The sequence below is a fragment of the Chamaea fasciata genome, unplaced genomic scaffold (assembly GCF_029207755.1).
Source record: "Chamaea fasciata isolate MVZ Bird 193981 ecotype frontalis unplaced genomic scaffold, bChaFas1.0.hap1 SCAF_4, whole genome shotgun sequence".
Lineage (NCBI taxonomy): Eukaryota > Metazoa > Chordata > Aves > Passeriformes > Sylviidae > Chamaea > Chamaea fasciata.
Window position 1 is genome coordinate 75,395,702 of NW_027094089.1, and position 19,656 is coordinate 75,415,357.

Sequence of the window (19,656 nt, forward strand, 5' to 3'; positions counted from 1 at the left end):
TGGCCAGAGCCCAAGTTACAGCAGGTCACACCATCTGCTTGCCCACAGTCTCCAGCTCAGCTGTGCTGGTCCCCTCTCTCCCCGAGTAGCCCCACAGGCTTCACCCTGAAAGCAGCAGTCCCACCACTGTGGGACTCTATCCTTGGAAATGGTGTCTGCTCCACCAGCTCCAGAGGTTTTAAACTGTACACCTCCTGCCCTAGCCTGCATTATCCACCCAAAGCCTTGGGGTGCCACAGGACCCTAAAGCATCTCTTCTGCCTACAAGGGGGTTAGTGCTGATATATGGGGCTTAATTATTCCCCAACTTCCACCACCACAGGTGAACCATGGAGCTCATCCACTCGCACAGCTATATAACACCCCTGCAGTACAGAGAGGCACACTCAACAGCTGCTAAGAACCAAACCCACGAGTGACTTTTCTCTCCCTGGCAGTGCTACATGACGGTTTTCCTCCTCCACACCAAAGCAGTTTACTGGGAAATTGTTACCAACACCTTTGTAGCTACCTACACACAGCACCATGACAAAAACTCACTGTGGGGAGAACTAAAAACTAAACTAACCCCACCACAGTCAGACCCAGTACTGCAGACCTCAGAGTAGATGATTCCATATTTTCAAGACCATGTGGATTAATCTGTTTGGCCAACAGAGACACACACTGTAAGCGTTTCCAGTTTGCTAGGAAATGTTTTAACCTTCTTTTTTCAGATTTTTGTGAGACTCAACTTGGAAGGGTTGCACTAACACGCAGGGACAGGAAAAGAACACCCATGGATTGCCAGCGGCTTCTGTCCCACATCACAACCTGGTGTCAACATCAGGCCTCCCGAAAGACAGCAGGCACCAGCCTGGTCCAACAGGCTTGTACCAGCAGCATGAAGTTTCTTCCAATCTCAGACTTCCTGGCTCCAGAGGCAGTTCTACAAGCTCCTTCTCCTTTCAACAGGGAACATCTCCTTCCTTTAACGCTACCCAGGAGGAACATCAAACACAGCCTGACCTTCAACCACAGCCACATCTCTCACCCAACGAGGGGACAAAGCCATGGCACCAATTAAGAATGCTGGTACCTGTATTTGCTCCTGTGTCTCACTACAGTTTCCTGTTTAACCTCAAGGCCTTTTGTTTCTTGCAGTGGTGCCACTGGATTTACTGCTATAGACAACTTCAGTAGACACTTCCCATAATAATTAGCCAGAGCTGAGAGAAATCTCAGTTCTGTGATGCACAGTTACTTTGGATGCTGCCTCCATTCAGTGTGCCAAAAGCTTTGAGGCTTCCACAATCAATCAAGTGACCCAAGTCAGTCACTCATGACTAGGAAAAAGCACATTTTTCCTTTCTCACCACTGGTGCCAAGAAGCTGAGACAATCCCCTCCTTTCTGCCACCACCATCGGCCCATTCCACCCACCTCCCAAGTGGCAGATCCAGAGCACTGAAAGCATCAACTTTGCCTATAGCTTCCCCCTTCCTTTTACTGTGATTTCTGGATGCTGCCGTGGTGAGCAGGGCGGATGGAACAGGAGACAAATAGGAACAAGAGCATACAGAACACGCACTCCAATGGGATGCAAGGAGAGAAACCCAAAAATCCCTCCCCCCACACCCGGAGAACCTGTTCCCCCAGGAGAAGAAAGAACCAAAGAAGGAGAAGATCTATTTACCTGCTTGCTACTTATTAATGAGCACAAGCCACCATTACAAAGGAAAGGAAGTTTTGGGAACCTATACGCTCACAGACAGGAAAGCACCATGCTGTTAAACCCACCTCAGGATTGTGTTAAAGTACAACAGCCATCCTGAGTACTTCTACTGCTCCAGTGAAGGAATCTGCACTCCAAACCTGCAATTCCCAGGGAAAACAGAGGCAGACTACTAACAGAATTAAGAGAACATACTACAGGATGACTGCTGCAGACAGCAAGGTTCCCCATGTGTTCACCCTCCAGGCTGATCTCATCACATCTTACCACAGAGATGCTCTGTACCTGGTGCTGAGTATTGCACAGTCCAGGACAGACTAACAAAGACTCAACTTTTAAACAAAACAAAAGGCCCCTAGAGACCAGCCTATGTAACCAGCAATCTGACAAGTAGACTCGCCACGCCCAAGAAGACAAACACCTCTGCAAAGTAATCACACATAGGCGCAAGCTAAAAGGTTTGAAGGAACATTTGGGTATTTCCAGACAAGGCTACACAGCCTCAAGACAGTAACTACAGACTGCTTGATGCAGCTGCCAAGGAGTTTAAATCAGTCTCACAACAGGGCTCACCTTTCAATCATCTCAACTATAAAAGCAGGAATTCCCACCCTTGTCAAGCCAAGGTTCACTTAAGAAAATTCTCTGCTCCTAACTGAATCCTTCTCCCTGCCCTCACAATGCTCCCAAAACGGGCCTTGCACTCCTGCAGGTTGCTCCCCCTTCTCTCAGGATTTGCACACCAGGGAAGTGACTTCCTTTCCCTTCCCACCAGCACACAACCCAGGATGATCAGGCTTCCCCCTAAAAACCTCAGTTCAGGAATAGCCAGGCTGACCCCACCTGGAGCCAGCACGGCTTCCCAGCTTAGACACCCCCATCCCACAACTACTGCTGCTCTGAAAGCAGCTTTTATCTGCCCAGAAAGGGCTTAGACTTCGTCTGTTACTGGCAGTAGGCAGAGGAGCTAATTAACTAGTTGTCAGCTGAACCACTGCTAAATTGAGAGCACAAACTAAAATTAAAGACGAGGTATTAAAACGGGCAGAAAGACTTGAAAGGACTATTGTTCATTCAAGAACTTCTCTTCCTGTATTTTTTAAACATTTAGAAATTGCAGTCCAAATAATTGCTTGTCAAGACACCTTTTTGGAGAACAACTGTAGCTATTCAGCAAGCTGTGTAATTAGGTTATTAAAAGTATAATATCATTTCGAAGGCTTTGAGAGAGTAGACCTCCACCTAACAGAAAATCATCACAGCTTCATTCTCCTCCCTCTCTCCTGGCCTCAATCCCAAGTCACAAGTCCTAGCGGCCTCTCAGAAGTCAGCCGCGACAGCGTACATTGTTTATAGGATGAGGGACTGTCGCGCTGAACTCCGGAGCAGGTACACGCACTGCTTCCATTCCAACTCAGGAAAGCATGTCTGGTATCCAACAAAGGGAAAAAAATACAAAGCCAAACGCTGCAGCCAAATCCCAGCTCTCTGAGCCTGATGTTCCCTTCCCCCTCAGGTGGTGGGTTCAGGACAAGGAGTCTCCCATTTTTCTGGACGGCACAGCTAAGACCAAGCACAGACAGACCTGTCTTTGAGAAAGAAAGGAAATTCCTGACCCACAGCTACAGCTTTGCAGACCAGGCCCATCTCTGGGCAAAGAGAAACATGTATCACTGGAAGTGGTACAGCAAAACAGAGCACGTGTTATGTGATTTACCTTTCTGCTGACAAACAACATGTTTATAGAACAGGTAAAATACACTATGCAAGGCTCAGCAGCCCGAAACTGGAAAGTCAGTAGACCTCTAGGGTAAGGAATTGGTCCGGATGTTAGCAAATGGGATGTCACAAAAATTAGACAATTAGAAAATTAAAATTTAAAGCAGCAGGGAAGACAAAAGAGCAGGAATCACAATAGCAAAGTCTGATGAAGAGCTGCTCCTTGGGTACAGGACCATAATGATGCTAAGCATTTTTCTACTAGATGGCAGTGTCGTGTCACACTATATAAAAGGAATTCTAGAAAGAAATTGCTTTGTATTTCAAGTGAATCTGTGCTTAGACTTGACTTCAGATAGCATGATATATAACAGTAGCCTCTTTGTAAAGGGACCTGCCATTAGTCTCACAGTGCAATAGGAGTGATTCTCTAATTTCTAATTTCCCACAAAAGACGGGGGAAAGGAATTGAAAACCTGAGCAGTTCTGCTACATGGTACAGCTGCATGCACAGCCACAGACGAGCTCCTGAGTCAGTTACAACCGAGGGTGGGCTCTGATCAAAGAGCTCTGGGAGCGGAGGAAGCACATCCTCACTGCTCAGGAGGAAAAGTCAGCTGGGCTCCTGAAAGACAGGGGCAACTTTTAGGCACCCCCCTTGCTATGGTCAAGGAATATTGGCAACTTCCAAAGAAGATCCAGGGATGAAGAGAAAGCAGTGCCACAAAAATTCAAAATGCAAGCACAAAATAATCAAGGTTAGGGCTGAAGAACAATACAATTATTTGCAAGTAACTCTGCCATAACAGTAACCTTTATTTTGCAAGGCCGCCATCCTGAAGCCAAACTTCAGGTACCAAGAAGATACAGCAGCTCACCAACACTCCCAAAACCAAGACTAACTCTTGGCGTACACTGGAGCTGCAGGAGCTCTGTACAGCCAAAGATGGAAAAGCTCCGGGGGAAGCTCCCAGGCAGCCCAAGCACCCTCTCCCCTGGGAGAGCCGCTCCGGGGGTCCCCAAGCTGCGGGGCTACCAGGCCTGTTCCCGTGTCACCGGGCTCATCACCCCCGGCCTCTCCCCACCAGCGGTCACAACCGCGACAGCCGGCGGGACATCACTTCCATCCCCTCCCTGCCGGCGGAGCGGGGCAGGTTTAGCTCGGGGCACGCTGCATCCACCGCGGTGGCCCCGGGCCGGTGCGGCTCCCGGAGGTGCCACCCGCTCCGTGCCGGGATGCTCGGGTCACAGCGCGCTCCCCCTCCCTCCTCCTCCTCCGCCGCCGCCGCAGCATCCCCGCCACGGCTGCGCCCCGCGGGCCATCGCCCGTCCCGCCGCCGCCGCAGACCGGGGAGGGACCGCGGTCCACGGGGAGCCCCCCCGGGGCACGGCCTCACCTGGAGGGCCGGAGCCGCACCTCCTTCTTGCTGTCCACCACGGAGGGCACGCAGTTGGTGAGCTCGGTCCAGTCGGCGTGCAGCCCGCAGCTCCAGCCGGTGGAGAAGCGGGAGAAGAGCCAGGTCTCCCGCTTGCCGGGCCGGTGGCAGGTGCACTTCTTCTGCCCGGCGCGGCACTCGCAGGGCTGCTCCAGTTGGATGTTGCGGACCAGGTGCCTTCCGAAGGTGGTGCCGCCCGTCTTCTGGATGTGCAGGAACACGATCAGGTCGTCCCCCTTGATGTTGAAGTCCACCCGCCGCAGCAAGTCGTCGGCGGAGAAATTGAAACGGGGAACGAAACGCGCCGGCGTCTCGTCCTCCGCCCGGTACGGGTCGGCGGCGGCGGCGGGGCTGAGGGCGCGGAGCCGCAGGAGCTGGCACTCGGTGCCCGGGCAGACGTACTGCAGCACGATCACGGCGAAGAGGAAGAGCATCACCAGCGCCAGCAGCACCTTGTGCGACCGGTCCTCCATCGTCGCCGGGAGCGCCGCGCATCGCCGCCGCCGCCCCGCTCAGAGCCGCCGCAGCCGCCGCCGCCGCCGCCGCGGGGGAACCCGCGCCGCCGCCATCGCCCGCCGCTGCCCACGGCCCTTCCCGGCAGCCCCCGCGCCCGGCCCCACCGCGGCCGCGCCCCTTCACGGCCCCGCCCCCGCCGGGACCGCCCCGCGCGCCCGCTCCGACACCGGGACCGGGACAGCACCAGGACCAGCCCACCTCCCCGCCGGGACCGCCCCTCGCGGCCGCTCCGGCACCGACACCGGCATTGGGACGGCACCGGGACGGCACCGGGACCGCCGCCCGCCCCCGCCCCCCGCCACGACCGCCCCGCGCGGCCGCTCCGCACCGGTTCCGAGAATGGGACTGGGAATGGGACCGGCACGGAACTGGGAGTTCACCGGCAACGGCACCAGGACTGGGACCATACCGGCACCGCGCTCCACGCACGGACCGGGACCGGCACCGCACCGGGACCGGTACCCCCGCCGGCGGCAGCCGTCGCGCACATCCTCGGCAGTGCGTGCGAGGCCCTGTGCCCGTCCTGCGCGCCCCAGAGCCCGTCCTGCCCGCCCCGGAACCCAGCCTACCCGCCCCGATGCCCGCTGGCGGCACATGGAGCAGGGCGGAGGGTGCTGTTCCATAGGGAATATCCCAGTTAATGCCAGTGTCATATCTGCGGACTCAGCGTCCCGCCCGTCCATCACACACGTGCACACGTACTCCCATCGCTGGGCACCGAGGTGTCCACTTTCTCTCCACACCGCACACCGACATCCAATGTTTTGGTTTTGTTTTGGGGTTTTTTTGGGTGGAGAGGTAGTGCATCGACTGTTTTTCTTGATGTCCCAGTTGGTTTCTGTTGATTCAGGTAACAAATACATGCGCTGTCTATGTCAGCATATTTCAAAACCTCTCTGCGCAACGAGAGTGTTCTGTAAATAAAACAATAACAACAAGGGCTCTGTGGATTTATCTCTGATTACAGTCCTGTGTATATTTGTATGCAAATGATGTTTAGCCCTCCAGCTGCTGGTGGCTGTTCAATGAGGCCTGTGGGTGGGAGCCCATCGGTGCTCATCCTCCCGTGTTCTCCCCTTTCCATTCCACAGGGACACCCTCCCCAACCATGTGCCTAGACCTGGCAGGGCCATGGAGCACAACAGAGCCAGAGAGCCCGAGGCTTTCATTTCCTTCTTGGTGCAACTGGTGTTGGGAGAATTAATGCCTGTGAGAACTGCAGCCTTGCAAGGGAAAAAAAAAATTAAAATTAAAAAAATAGAGTTTCTGGCTAAAAGGGCTAAAGCAGTTTTTCACCCTATCCCCAGTGTCCTGTCCTTCATGGAAAAGCAGCCAGGGCAAGACCATGGGTTTGGCCACCCCCAGGTTGACTGATGTGCTCCAATACTTAACTGATGTTGCACAGAGGTGCTGCATTTCAGGAAGTCCAGTCTCAGGCAGGGCTGGAAATATCTCAGCTTCTCCTACCCTCCCCACCACAGCACCTCAGCTTTTGCTTCCCTGTCTCTTGTGATATCTCTGTTTCTCTGCCTGGCCAATCAGCCTAGAGATGAATTTTTTAATATGCACAGCAGGCAGTAAAGAAAATAGTTTGTAAACACTCTCCCAGACCTTTATTCATCATAAAACGGAAAAAGAAAAAAAAAAAAAGAAAAAGAAAAAAGAAAAGGCTTCCCTCCTTTTTCCCCTCCTGTCAAGCAATTCTCTCTAAATAATTTCAGCAGGCATGTGTGGTGTTTGGAGGTGATTTCTGTATGGTTTTCATCCTTTAGCAACCTCTCCTGTCTTTCCTATTTTTTTCCAGTTGTCCATAATATTTTGAAAACATTTACATTCATAGTAATAGGCAATTTTATCACAGAGATTCTAGGCATAAGAACTACTGAAATCATTTGCTTCCTTTTGCATCTCCAAAATGAATGGATTCCACCATTTAACGAAAACTCTGTGTTCTGAAGTTCAAGCCTTAAAATTATAGATGTTTCTGTGTCTTATATCCATCACTCTCTCACAGTCATTCATATTAAAAAAAAAAGTTTGCCTCCAGTTTTATTTATTTTACATTATGAAATAACAAAGATGTGTGGTGAATTAAAACAATCCTGAATGCTAATACCTAGGAATTAAATAGAAAGAATAAACAATGGCCTAATGTCTACACTAAATTAATATATAATATAAAAGATATGATGCATACTGGGTTGGTGTTCCCAGCAGAGCCATTATTTTGGAATGGGCTAAGCAAACAATGATCATCCTTTCAGTAATGAGTGATGGTCTCCAGTCTGCTGCCTTCTCAATCACGGTATGTAAATGATGCTCTCGAGCTTTGATCCAGGGACCCAAAACATTTGCTTAGGCACTAAAGAAATGAGAATCACTCAGAACGAGATAAAAGTAGGATAGAGCAGAGCTGTTAAGGTTTCACAGCACAGGCAAGATTTGATGGCTGGCAGGGCATCTGGTTTAAGTTAAGAGGTCAAGCAAAACCGCAGAGCACCTAGTAACACCAGTGAAAAAAATCTCCGCCTCCTTCTCCACACACGGCATCCCCAGACACCCCAAACACGTGATCCCTGTTCCCACTCCCTACACACAACCCTTTTCTGCTTCTCTCACCCCATGTCTCAGTGCATGGTCATGCCCAGATGAACACATGGGTATGTATGGCCACTGCTCTTCTCTCACTTACGGGTGTCCTCTGCCACTGGCTGGTCCCTTCTGCACCCACCATGTCAGCAGCTGCCTTCCTCCAGCACATCAGGACCAAGTTCAGCTGGTGAAGGATCTCATTGTGGGCTGGCCCTCTCTTTTTACCCATGGGCACGTTCAGGAAATCAGGGGCTTGCATGCAAAGGCACCGGGTGTTTGCCCAGAGACTGATCAATAAAACGCCTTGTGCCTCAAGCCCTAGATTGATCTTTGCTGTTTTAGGAAACTGTTGTTAGCTTGTCAGTTTGGGCGGATCATCACATCCCTGTGTACCTCCTGAAAACCTTTGTTTCCACAGCATCTGAATTTCACTTCTGCATTTGGCTGGCAAATGGTGACTGCTTGGCTCCAACAGAAAGAAAACACACATCAGCTTAGAGATAAGCAGGCTCTTCGTGTGTAAAACAGAGTTTTACCAGGCATTGAGGCCTCCAGTTTATTGAAAGGAGTAAGGTTTCATATCAGTTCAGCCTGAGTAGGTGCCAGTGTTCACTGCTTGATACAGGTAAGGGCAGGACTGCAGCCAGCTTGAGCCCCCTGTGCAGATGGGCAGGACTGGGCTGTGGCAGCCCTGGCCAGGGCTGGAATGACCCCAAATGCTGAGGAGAATGAAGTCTTTTTCAGATGAGAGGGGAAACCTTATTTGCACAATAGCACAATTAGAATAACTTGATTAAAAGAAATGCAAACAAGCCATTAGGTTTGCTTTATCTGCTTGTAATGTGATTCATCTTATAGTACCTGTGCAGGAAGAGGGAGAAGATAGATGAAATAAGTACAGAAAAGCCTCCTGTGTCATGAAAGTAGCATATTTATTAAAATATCAAACACAATCATCACCAGCCCAACTGCTGCAGCTCTCCTTTATGGAATTGTCTGTCTTGTCTGGAATAGCTGATGGCTAAACAGGCTTGTGGCCAGGGCATTTTCAAAACCACTTTTCCCGTCATTTATCCTCAAAGTGATGAAGTGGATGCTCCATCCCTGTACCAAACTGCCCCAAAAGGATATCTCCTTCACCTCTTCCATAAGATATACAAACCAGCAACTTTGATAATTTTACTTCTCCTTTGAGACTCGGTAAAACCAGATTATGGAGTCAAAAGGTATCACCAGGAGACAGACAGCATTGAAGTCACCACTCTCCTCCCTGAGGAAACAAGTCTTGAAATGAGTGGAAAAGCACAGAGCAATGAGATTGTCATTGCATGGGAGAAAAAGCCAACCGCAAGGAAATATCTGGCAAAGGACCAAAGAAACGCTGTGGTGGGAGAGAGATGGAATACCTGCTACCACCTCGTAGAATCTAGTAAAGGATATGCAAATGAGTGAAGGCATGGAGCAGTGGGGTGATGAGTAAACTAATTAATAAATGAGGCTTGGTTATTCATGGACTTGACATATCAGAGAGCAGCTAATCAAAGGAATAATACAAGTTTGCATATTCTTTGTGAAATGGGCATCAAAGTCTTCCTTCTTGTCACTATGGCATCACTGCTCCTCATTCCTAAAACCAAATACACTTGATGCAAGTGTAACATCTTGCTTCGTATTAGGAGATGGGTCTTGGAAAGGCTGAGGTGTTCGAAAGAGGTGTGGTTTTTTCCAGCTATTGAACTGATCTTGCATTTATCTCTACTTACAGATCTTGCCTCCCTGAATACAAATGTTGCCCAAATCTCTTAAGGGTGTATGGTAGGCTGGGCAGCCTTTAAAAGCTTGAGCCAAAGACCTCGATACTCAAGGGACCCACCTTGCAAGATAATTGCAACATAATCCCTTAAGTTTCATTTTGGTTTGGACTGATCACTAAATAAACTTTGTCTAAATGCCCCACAGGAAGATGGACTTGGCAGGCAGTATTTGCACAAAACTTGCTGGGTGCAGGAAGCTTTTGGGAGTACCTCCTTCCCGACACATGGCATCAGAAACCTTCCGTCCAGGCTGTTCTTGGCAAATCTTGGGGCCAGACAAAAGGCAGGCTAGCTTTCAAGTTACAAGGTCTCCGCAGAATTTCCATTTCACACATAGATCTCAGTCCTGTGAAAGGTTTTAAAGGAGGACCTGATGTGGGACTGACACCTGGCCATGTACCAAGTGTCTGGGCAACAGTTGGACGGTGAATAAATGATACTGCCCCATCACCACTGATTCTTTCCCAGCATGAAACTGGCTGAGAAACTGCTGAAACATCAAATTCCCTTTTGATGAGGACAGCCTGGGACAACTCCAGGGAACAGGATCCATGGGGATGAAAGGGCTCTTTCAAGTATGCCTCTGAATCAGTGGGAAAAGTGAGAAGTTGGGATTGCTCCTGCCATTGATTGCTTGTCTGGATAATTACAGTGATGGGTATATTAATACCATCTGGCATTAGATCCAAAGAGCAACCAGGCATTGAAAGAGATTACTGGTGAGGTGTGTGAAGAACCCTTTTGGAGGTGCTTATGAGCAGATTAGGAGGAATTAGAAAGAGTGTGAGCCAACAAAACCCAGGGCTGCAGACCATATGGTCCAAGGGACACTTCGTGCCCACTTTGAAGATATATGATGCAAAACTGGTGTATCTGACCTAGTTCAGGACAAAACCTGCAGCATTTGCCTGATTAAAGTAGGTGACAGGCTAAGATAATGTTCAGTGGTCTTCAACAGTGGTTTTACACTGAAGAAAAAGGCTGTCAAAAGACTCATAAATTTATTTGTTGGATCTTCCTAAAACCCAGAGTGAACCACATTGCCCTGAAAGAACAGTGAGAAAAGACATAATATTACCTCACGCTATCTCAGTAGGTAGTCCTGTGTGGAGTTAAAGCAGTGGGATTTGGTCCAAAGGCATTCAAGACATCTGAAAGGTGAAATTAGCCCTTAACAGTGAAATTAGCCCTTCACAGTAAAATTATTCCAGTTCAACAACACTGGTTTTGAATTAGATTTGGTTAAACTGGTACCACCTTTTGCCCAGACACCCTTCAGTCCAAGAGTAGTTAGTATCAATTTAACCTAATTTGGCGTCATTCTGTGTACAGACTGCATCTTGGATGCTGTCTAAATATTTGCTTGTTGAAATTAATGCTGAATTTGGGCAACACAGTGTTGTGGAATTAACCTGTGTGACAGAGGATCAGATGCAGGAGCAAAAAAAAAAAAATCTCAGGAAGAGGTCTTACATTTCAGATGACTTCATGCAATTACCCAGTTTTTTTAATGAACAGAAGAATAAATGAAGGTGAAGCAAAAATAATCTCAAGCATTACCGAATAACAATAATAAAACAAGCTTTGAGGACAGCTTCTTCCAGCAGCAGGGCTGATGAATCTTCAGGGAGTGATCCCATAGTCCAGTGAAACAAAGGAATGCTCATTTCACAGTGAGGTTTTGAGACTGCAGATTTACCAGGAATAGCAAATAAATAATTCACAGTCTCTGAAGATGCATTCTTTTACTTCAAATCTAGGTCTGCCAAGCTGCTAAAGGGCTACAGCAAACATCCCCCTATAAAATAGAAAATGAGGGACAAGGCAGGAGTTTCACATTCCAGTTATGTGTAAAAAGACTCCTGAAGAAGAAAAAGCTTCCTTTTCTCCAGAGCACCACCCCCACCCCCACCACCCCCTGCTGCCATGAGTCCACAGGGAAACAGAATATTTGTGTTATACTATGCTGAAACTTCTGGAAAAGAAACCAAAAATACATTCAAACATTTAAAATTTCACCACAACAGAATTCAGTAGAAAATCCACAGCTGGACTGGATGTAAATAACAGATATTGAGTGCAGCAATTTCTTGTGACTTCCCAAAAACACTCAGGGTTCATAGCATTGCAGCATTTTGCAATAACTCACAGAAAACAGGGGCAGTGTGAATTTATACCTCTTGATGCTAAATTCTACCACCTGGGGCAGCCTTCCCCAGGCACCGTGGGCCAGCCCTGTGTTTGGATTATTACAGTCACAGGCTGCCCTTGGAATCCCTCTTTGCAGAGATGCTGCCAGTCCTCCATGTGCCTGAGCTGCTGCTTCACTGGATCAAAATAGTAGCAGCTATTTTAATCTGCTGCTGGAATACATCTGAGGAAATTCCTTGCAATCCCTTATTTCTGCTCCCAGCTGACAGAGACATGTGGCAGGGAGCGCACATGCAGATCGTGTCCCCCCTGGCCAGGGCCTTCTTTCCTTGCCTTGGACAGGAGATGGATGTGGGGTACCCACTCCATGCTGTGAGCATCACTCCACCCAGTGAGGGCTGAGCAGCACGGGCTGCTCAATCTGTCTCAGCCTCCTGCTCAGTGTTTTGGGAAGGCTGAATCCATGGAAAGGATGGCTGGCGATCAGGCTCACTCACCACAGCCTCAACATCCCCTCACCTGTCTCATACCAGTGTGAGTTCTTCATGCTCCAGGCTGGGGGCTGCAGAGTCAAACAGTTGCTATGTGTACTGTAGCATGTAGTCCAACACTTCTTAAATCAGAGAAGCCAGGAGATGACCTCCTTTGTGTCTTAAACCTTTGTACCTGCTCATTGATACAATGAGAAATTAAGTGGTCAGAGGAAAGGGGGTCAATGCTTTGTTTCCTGCCCTCTCTCAGGGACAAGGGTGCTGTGTGTGTACACTGTTACTCACAGATGTACACTAGGTCACTGTGCAAGAATTGCTTGTCCAAAGAAATGATGAAGAGATGATATTGTTATAATGCATGGGTCTGGCTCCAATCATTTTCCTGCTCATCTTTACCTAGTAAAGATAAGCAACACATAATGCTGGCCTTGCACACTAAGGGGTGGAAATCAGCACCTCTCAGGATCAAAATTTAGGAGATTCCCTGGAAGAAAATGTGTCCTCCTACTTCACAGAGCTTTTATAGACCTGCCTAAGTCCCAAGTGATATAAGTTTTCCAAGAGCTCCCCCTAACTCTGAATTTTTGAGAGATTCAGGATAATTAATCTGGCTGTGACACTATGCAGAACACTGTAACAACCAGAAGAAAAAGAACTTATCAAAAATATTATTTTCTTTCATGCAAAGAATCAAACTTTAAGTGATTCCATCTGTCACTTTCATCTGCACCCTGTTTCATTGGCTGAATTTTGCTCATTAAGATAAATTTCAAGCCAGCAAATCATTTTTACCTTCAGGGCTTTGATGAAATGTAGTGTTTGGGTCTTTCTCCCCGCCTCCATTTTTGACAGTCTTGACAGAGGAATAAATGTTTCTCTCTTATGCTGCCTTGCAGTTGTATGGAATGGCTTTGACCTTCCAAAAGGGAAATACTCTACAGTCAAATTCCACCTGCTTTCCCCATGGGAGTAGGAGCTGGCCAAACCCTTCCAATAAAAGTTCCCCACTCGACCTTGCATCATAAAACCCTCTTTTCTTTATTACTTCATCTTCTCAAAACTTCCTTAGCAAACCTCTAGCCTTTTCAAAAGGTGAGCTGAAGAGCTTCTATGCTATGCAAATGGTTAAAATATCTTTGTTTCTTCCCTGAAAAGACATAAAAACAATTTGTTGGATTCCTTACCTCATAACCAAATACAGCTGTACACTGTGCATTCTGTGTGTTACAGCTCTCTGTTCTTCCAGTCCCAATGACTTATTTTACTGTAAGTGTTAATTATACATTGGAATGGTTTCATGAGGGATGTGATAAATCATCTGCCACTTAAAGTCCTTAAATCAAGGCTGGGTGTTTTCAGTGGGGTCCTGCTCTGTGCCTGGAGCACACAGAGGCTCCCAGTGCGTTTCCAGGAGGGTGTATTATCACATGGTCATGGTCAGCCGTGGTATTGAGGAATTAGAGGATGGGCGGGATGGCCTTTGTCATGCAGGATGTAAGATTAGTTGGACTTAATGGTCTGTTTTAGCCTTTAAATATATGAATAGGCTAAAGGAAAGAGGAAAAAGAAAACAAAAAAGAACAAAAGTCCCTATTACAACCAGCATGTTTCTGCCTTCTGAAAGCAGAGCTAGAGGGACTGCAGGCAGCTGGGGCTAGAAATGAGTGCTGGGTCCTCCTTTGCACTGCATCTGCTCCCAGACCTCCCCAAGCTCTCCTAAGCTCCCTAAACAGGTTCTTACAAGCAAAGCCAGGAGCCCAAGCCCACTGGGATTTGCTGACGTCTTTCAGAAAACGACAGACGTGAGCACACACACAATGCTCAAATGATTTTTAATTTCTTTTGCCCCTTGAGGTCACTTTAGGTGTTCTAGAACTAGAAATCTAATGCTTTTTTATTTCTAAATTAAGCTAATTAAAATTTTAATCTGGTGGACATTATCTTATTGCATAATTAGAAAAGCTTATATTGCAGTGGTTTGGTTAGTACCAATCCTTTTTGCTTTAAATTGTGTTTCATTAATTGAACAGGGCTTAGATAGGTGCTTATAAGGTCCTGAGCTGACTATCTGTTCTTAACAAAATACTCAGTTCTCCCTTTCAGCTATACCTGCTCTGAGCCTGCAAGCTTTATGCTGCAATAGTTTCCCTTTAGTGAAGGGTTAGTTATTACACCCGTGATCCACATGGGAATTTCAGGAACTATAGGCACCCTCACAGACACCATTGCAGACTGACTTCACAGAGCAAATACAAAGGATCCTTGCTGGAAAATGGCAAATCCAAAACCTACCCACAGACTTGCTGATATCATCTGCTTAACCATGGGGTTTTGCATAATTAATTACTCCCAGTTCACTATTAAGTCCCAAAGAATCTTTCTATAGACTAGACTGGAATTAGTCTGCCATACATTTAAAAGAGATTACTGTTAATTAATTTAGCTCATCTGCATACCTAAAATTCAGCTAAGTCCTCTATTGTGTTACCTGCTGTCATTTCAGATGTGAGATATAAAACAATTTAAGAAGTTGCTTTTCAACGCTTCCCACAGGGCCCTGTGCAGAGTAGGACATGGAATCTGGCAGAACCTCTCCTGCTGGTTATCCATCCCACCAGGAGACAACTTCCCTCCAGGATTTTCAACCCAATGCTTTCCCAAGACACTGAATTTCCTGAAAGCGTAAATAACACGTTAAAACCACAATTTATCTACTCCTGGGGCTAAGGCACCCGAACTGGCAAATGTAAATCACTCAGAATATTTATGATGTACTGACACATTTCCATTCTAAAATAGGAGTCAGACACACATAAATCCTGATAAATGCTTCTCCAGAGCCATCCCCATCCCATTCACCCCTGACACCATCACCAAATCTGCACGGGAACCTCCACAATGCCTGGGGCTGATGTGGATGGGCTGAGGGCTCTGCTTCTACCACAACAAATGAGTAAATAATTGCATTAATAATGAGCCAGACCTTCCAACTGGCCAAGTCACAGGAGCCAGGGCATTTTTGCTAAACAATTTCAGATTAAAAAAAAGCAAGCAACCTTCTGTCAAAACTTAACAGCTCCATACAGGAGAAATCCCTTGGATAAAAATTGCTGTTACTCCATGAGGAAAGTAGAAAACAATTCAGTACAAAAATTCTTATTTGTTTTTTTCTGTGTTTTCTTGTTTGTTTTTGTTGTTGTTATTGTTGTTGTTTTAGGGTTTTGTTTGTTTGTTTTTAACACATAAAAACTCTAAGAAAAAGTTTTGAAAGAACTGATTATTCCTCAGGTAGCATCTTCTGGAAAGATGGAGAGTTTTAGTAGAAGGTTGCATCTGAGGGTTTTTTTTTTAAAAAAAGTTCAATTTCATTAGGCTCTACTACCAGCTCCCCTTCATGAGCTGCTTTGGGATTAAGGGGTTGACAGCAGCCTGGTTAGCTAGCAGGGAATCATGTGGATCTGTGAGGATGTGGAGCTCTCAGCATGGCAGTGAGCTGTAGGGCACAGCATGCCCAGAGCAAACCTGCAGATCCCAGCACTGGGTTAGGGAGCTGCTGCAGGATGGGGAAAACCCACAGAGCTGCCGTCTCACAAAGCTGAGCTCAAACATTTGCCTGCTCCTTCAGATCCAGCCTGGAAATTAGCACAAAGTTACTCCACAGTTGTAAAACAGACAGTGCTTAAGCAGAATCCATTTCCTAACCAATAACTCATTTCCAGAGTAGTCAGTGACTCTGCCCAAGGTGAGTCCCAGCAGCCCTCTCTGCATTTAATCTGCACACTGGTTTTGTTCAGGATGCAGTCCCTGCATCACCACCTCTCCAACACTGGCATTTTCCAGGCTGACAGCCAAAGGGATGCTTAGGCAGACATTCCTGCAGACAGAAAGCTAAAGCTGGTTTGCTTTATATTTGCTCCAAGAGGGGCAGGATGGCAAGATATCTGAGCTCATCACTCAGAGTTTGCTTGCCATGAGTGTTCCACATGCTTGAGGCAGGCAATGGTCTCTGCTGACCAGACCCTCTACCTCCCTGCCCCCACTGCCTCTAGAATTGTCTCACACTTAGGTGATGTCAAAACTCAAGGTGTGTTTGCTATGAAGATGAGGGTTCACACCCTATTCGTGTCACCTTTCTTGGATTCCCTTACAGAATCCAAGGCAATTGGGACCACAGCAGTGTTGATAGGAAGAGCCTCCCATCCAGCCTCCTCCTCAAAACAGGATTATCACCAGCACTAAATGAGCTTGGTCATGGCTATGTCTAGCCAGAGCATGAAAACCTTCCAGGCTGTGGACGCCACAATCCTACTGGATGACCATACATCTGTCTCACAGAGTTTTCATGATCTCTAGAGCTGGAGTCTCCTAAGCTGCTGTTGCCCCTTGTAACATCCTTTGCCTTTACCAAGAAGTGTTTGGCTCCGTCATTTCTGTAGGTTGCAATTAGCTCAGTCCTTCACCAACCTAAACTAGCCCAAGGCACATCAGCCAGAACTTTGAAGGGCATCCCAAGCCCCAGAAATCTCCCTCCTCTCCAGTTTATTCAGTCAAACTGGGATCAGCCAGCTCTGGTAGCACAGGTCTAGGTCTTGGTCTGTACTTCACAGCATACATCCCAGTCCCTTTGACCCAGCCAAGCAAACCCTGCTCAGGACACCACTGAGGTGGGCACAAAGTTATCCCACCCATATTCTCCAACAGCAGTGCTGAGGCACCCATGCTATGCAGGCAGAAAAGAGAAACCATTCAGTTATTATTTGTCCTGCTTACTGAGTTGCCTGAAAACTGTGGCTTGGGCAGGCATTAAAGCGATTACAGCCTCAGTGGCCCAGTAGATGCCCACTATTTGGTGGCCTCCAGCCATGTCCTAAAGGCTTCTCAGTCTCCAGCCTGACTAAAGACCACCCTTTCCACTTAACTTCCTGGTTTACATGGCAAAACATCTTCCCAAAATATCCCTGTGGCACACCAAACAATCTTGCTGTCAGGATTCAAATTTCAGTGTGATTGGTAATGAATGCACCAGGCATCAGAACTAGGTTATTAAAATATCTTTCATGATGAACAATGTAAAATAAATGTGGATAAATTGTATTATTCTGGGTCATTTAATTTTAAGTGCAACAGCCTCTGTATTTTTTTGCCACTTAAACGATATGCATGAAACAGCACAAATAAATACAGATGTAGAGAACATTAGATACACTTTGTAAGAGCAAATTATGCACGTTCACATTTCATTCTACTTAGATCAAAATTAGATGGTTTTCCTCCATTATCTCAGTGGATACACTAAAAGTCAGTGATTTATGAAAGAAACCGGTGTGAATGCCATTATAATTGATTAACCTAAGAGACTGGTGACCTACTTATAGATATACAAATATGATTATAATTGTGCAGCAAGTAATTGAATGTTCTGCAGGACTTCTTTATAATGTGACTGTAATGCATAAAAATAAGAGATAGAAAAAAGGCTTCAATGCTGTGCATGCTCTGAGATCCTAGGGAGAGGTGCTCAGTGCTTCCTGCTGTCTCCTGTCTAGGTGAATTGGTGTTGAGACCCTGCAGAATCAACCCCCTCCTGACCAGCAGCATTTCCTGCAATAGAAATAGACTGTCCTGTGGACAAAAGGCTCCACTGTGCTTTGTGGCTGGGATAACTTTGGACACCCTGAGCAGATCTCATTGTCTGGGAGATGCTGCACAGAGACCCCTCCCATGTCACCTCCTCTGGAGCCCCTTTTCAAAGACTTCCTTTGAGTTAAAAAAGGGGGGCAGGCCAGAGGTCATGAGGAAGTAAAATGAAGTTATGGGCCCCTGTTTCTACACCACCCCTTTGCAGTGGGACTCAGCACTGCCTAGTGGGTCTGGGAGTCTGCCCAACCTCAGACCGGCTGTGACTCTGAGCACTGCTGCCATGTCTGCTAATGGGCATGAGCACCCGCTTGCCTGTGCTAGTCACAGGACACAGCAAAGAGCAAGAGCATCTCCCTGCCTCCAGAGTTCTGTAATCCATATACAGAACAGGGGGAAACAGAGGAAGACAGTCCCCAGGTGCTGGTAGCTCATGGGTTGAAGCCTAAAGACCTTACTTAGACCATGCAAATGGCTATAATCTTCAATCCCAGGCAGTGCTCCTTGCTAGTTAAGTTTCCCAACACCTCGGCAGTGTGTATCCTGCTGGACACCGTGCCAGCATCACCCAGCCCACAGCTGCCTGGAGGCCCTCATGGCATTATTATGTGTCACAGATTTTGCTGTATCTTTTGCTGCCAGTCACTTCTTCTGACTTAATTTGCCTGAACTCCTCTGCATGGACACGGGCGGCAGAGCTAACTTCTGACAATGACACACACCAGCTCTCTGCAGAACAAAATTCTAGATTCCTAATTTGAATGACTAAATATACCAAAGCCCAGTGATGAATTATTTAAAATCTATACAAATTTTGATGCTGCATACTGAGCTAGAGACTTGAATGCACCTCTGCAATTATGAGTCCCTCTGCCTACAGCTCCATCGTGGAAAAGCATCCATTTAAAGCCCCTGGGATAAATGATCTGTTACAATTCCCTGGACTGGAAACCCTGGAGATGATGTGGGAGCCAGGAGTTGCTAGGATGGGATTGAGTTAATTAGCACTGTGTCTGAGGAGAGCCATAACAGCATAATGAAACAAATAGAATAAAAGCAGTTTAAAGTGACTCCAGTGGATTGATGGGCGGGCACTGCTGACTGTGGAACAGTCAGATTGTACCCATGCGTGCATGGCTCTGCATTTGTCATGCATTGCTCATGCTGGGGGAGAGGGGAGAGGGATGAGGGAGAGGGTGGGTCATTGCAGCTCTGCAAGAACTCTCTGGCATGGTGTGTGTTAGGGGCAGAAAGGTGGAAGCCACTGCCAGCAGCCCCTTGCTGCCACAGCACACTCGGCTCAGTGTCAGCCTTGCTTGTGAAGCCACCCCACCCCTAAATCTTCATGCAGGATGGCATCATGTCCAGCACACACAGCTCCTCAGAAGCCACAGTCAGGGATGCACTGTAGCACCAGGAATGCCTGACTCCCCAAGGATAACCTTGCACACAGCTCCTGCATCAGTCACAGGCATCCCACTGCTGTTGAGGGCTCCTGGCAGGGCTTGCAGGACTCCTGTCTCCTTGCATCCTGCCATGGGCTTTGTCAAACACATGCTGGCAATGCCCTGCAGCAGAGCAGTATGC

The 19,656-nt window shown here is 47.4% G+C and overlaps 1 protein-coding gene across 1 annotated transcript in view; it reads right to left on the minus strand.

Moving 5' to 3' along the window:
* Nucleotides 1-5,427, minus strand: part of HS6ST2 (heparan sulfate 6-O-sulfotransferase 2) — a 128,853-nt gene extending 123,426 nt beyond the window's left edge. The window contains exon 1 of the mRNA XM_066182076.1: nucleotides 4,830-5,427. Coding sequence (XP_066038173.1) covers nucleotides 4,830-5,341 — 512 coding nt within the window. The 5' untranslated portion in view covers nucleotides 5,342-5,427. The remainder of the gene's footprint in view (nucleotides 1-4,829) is intronic.
* Nucleotides 5,428-19,656: the final 14,229 nt, after the last annotated feature.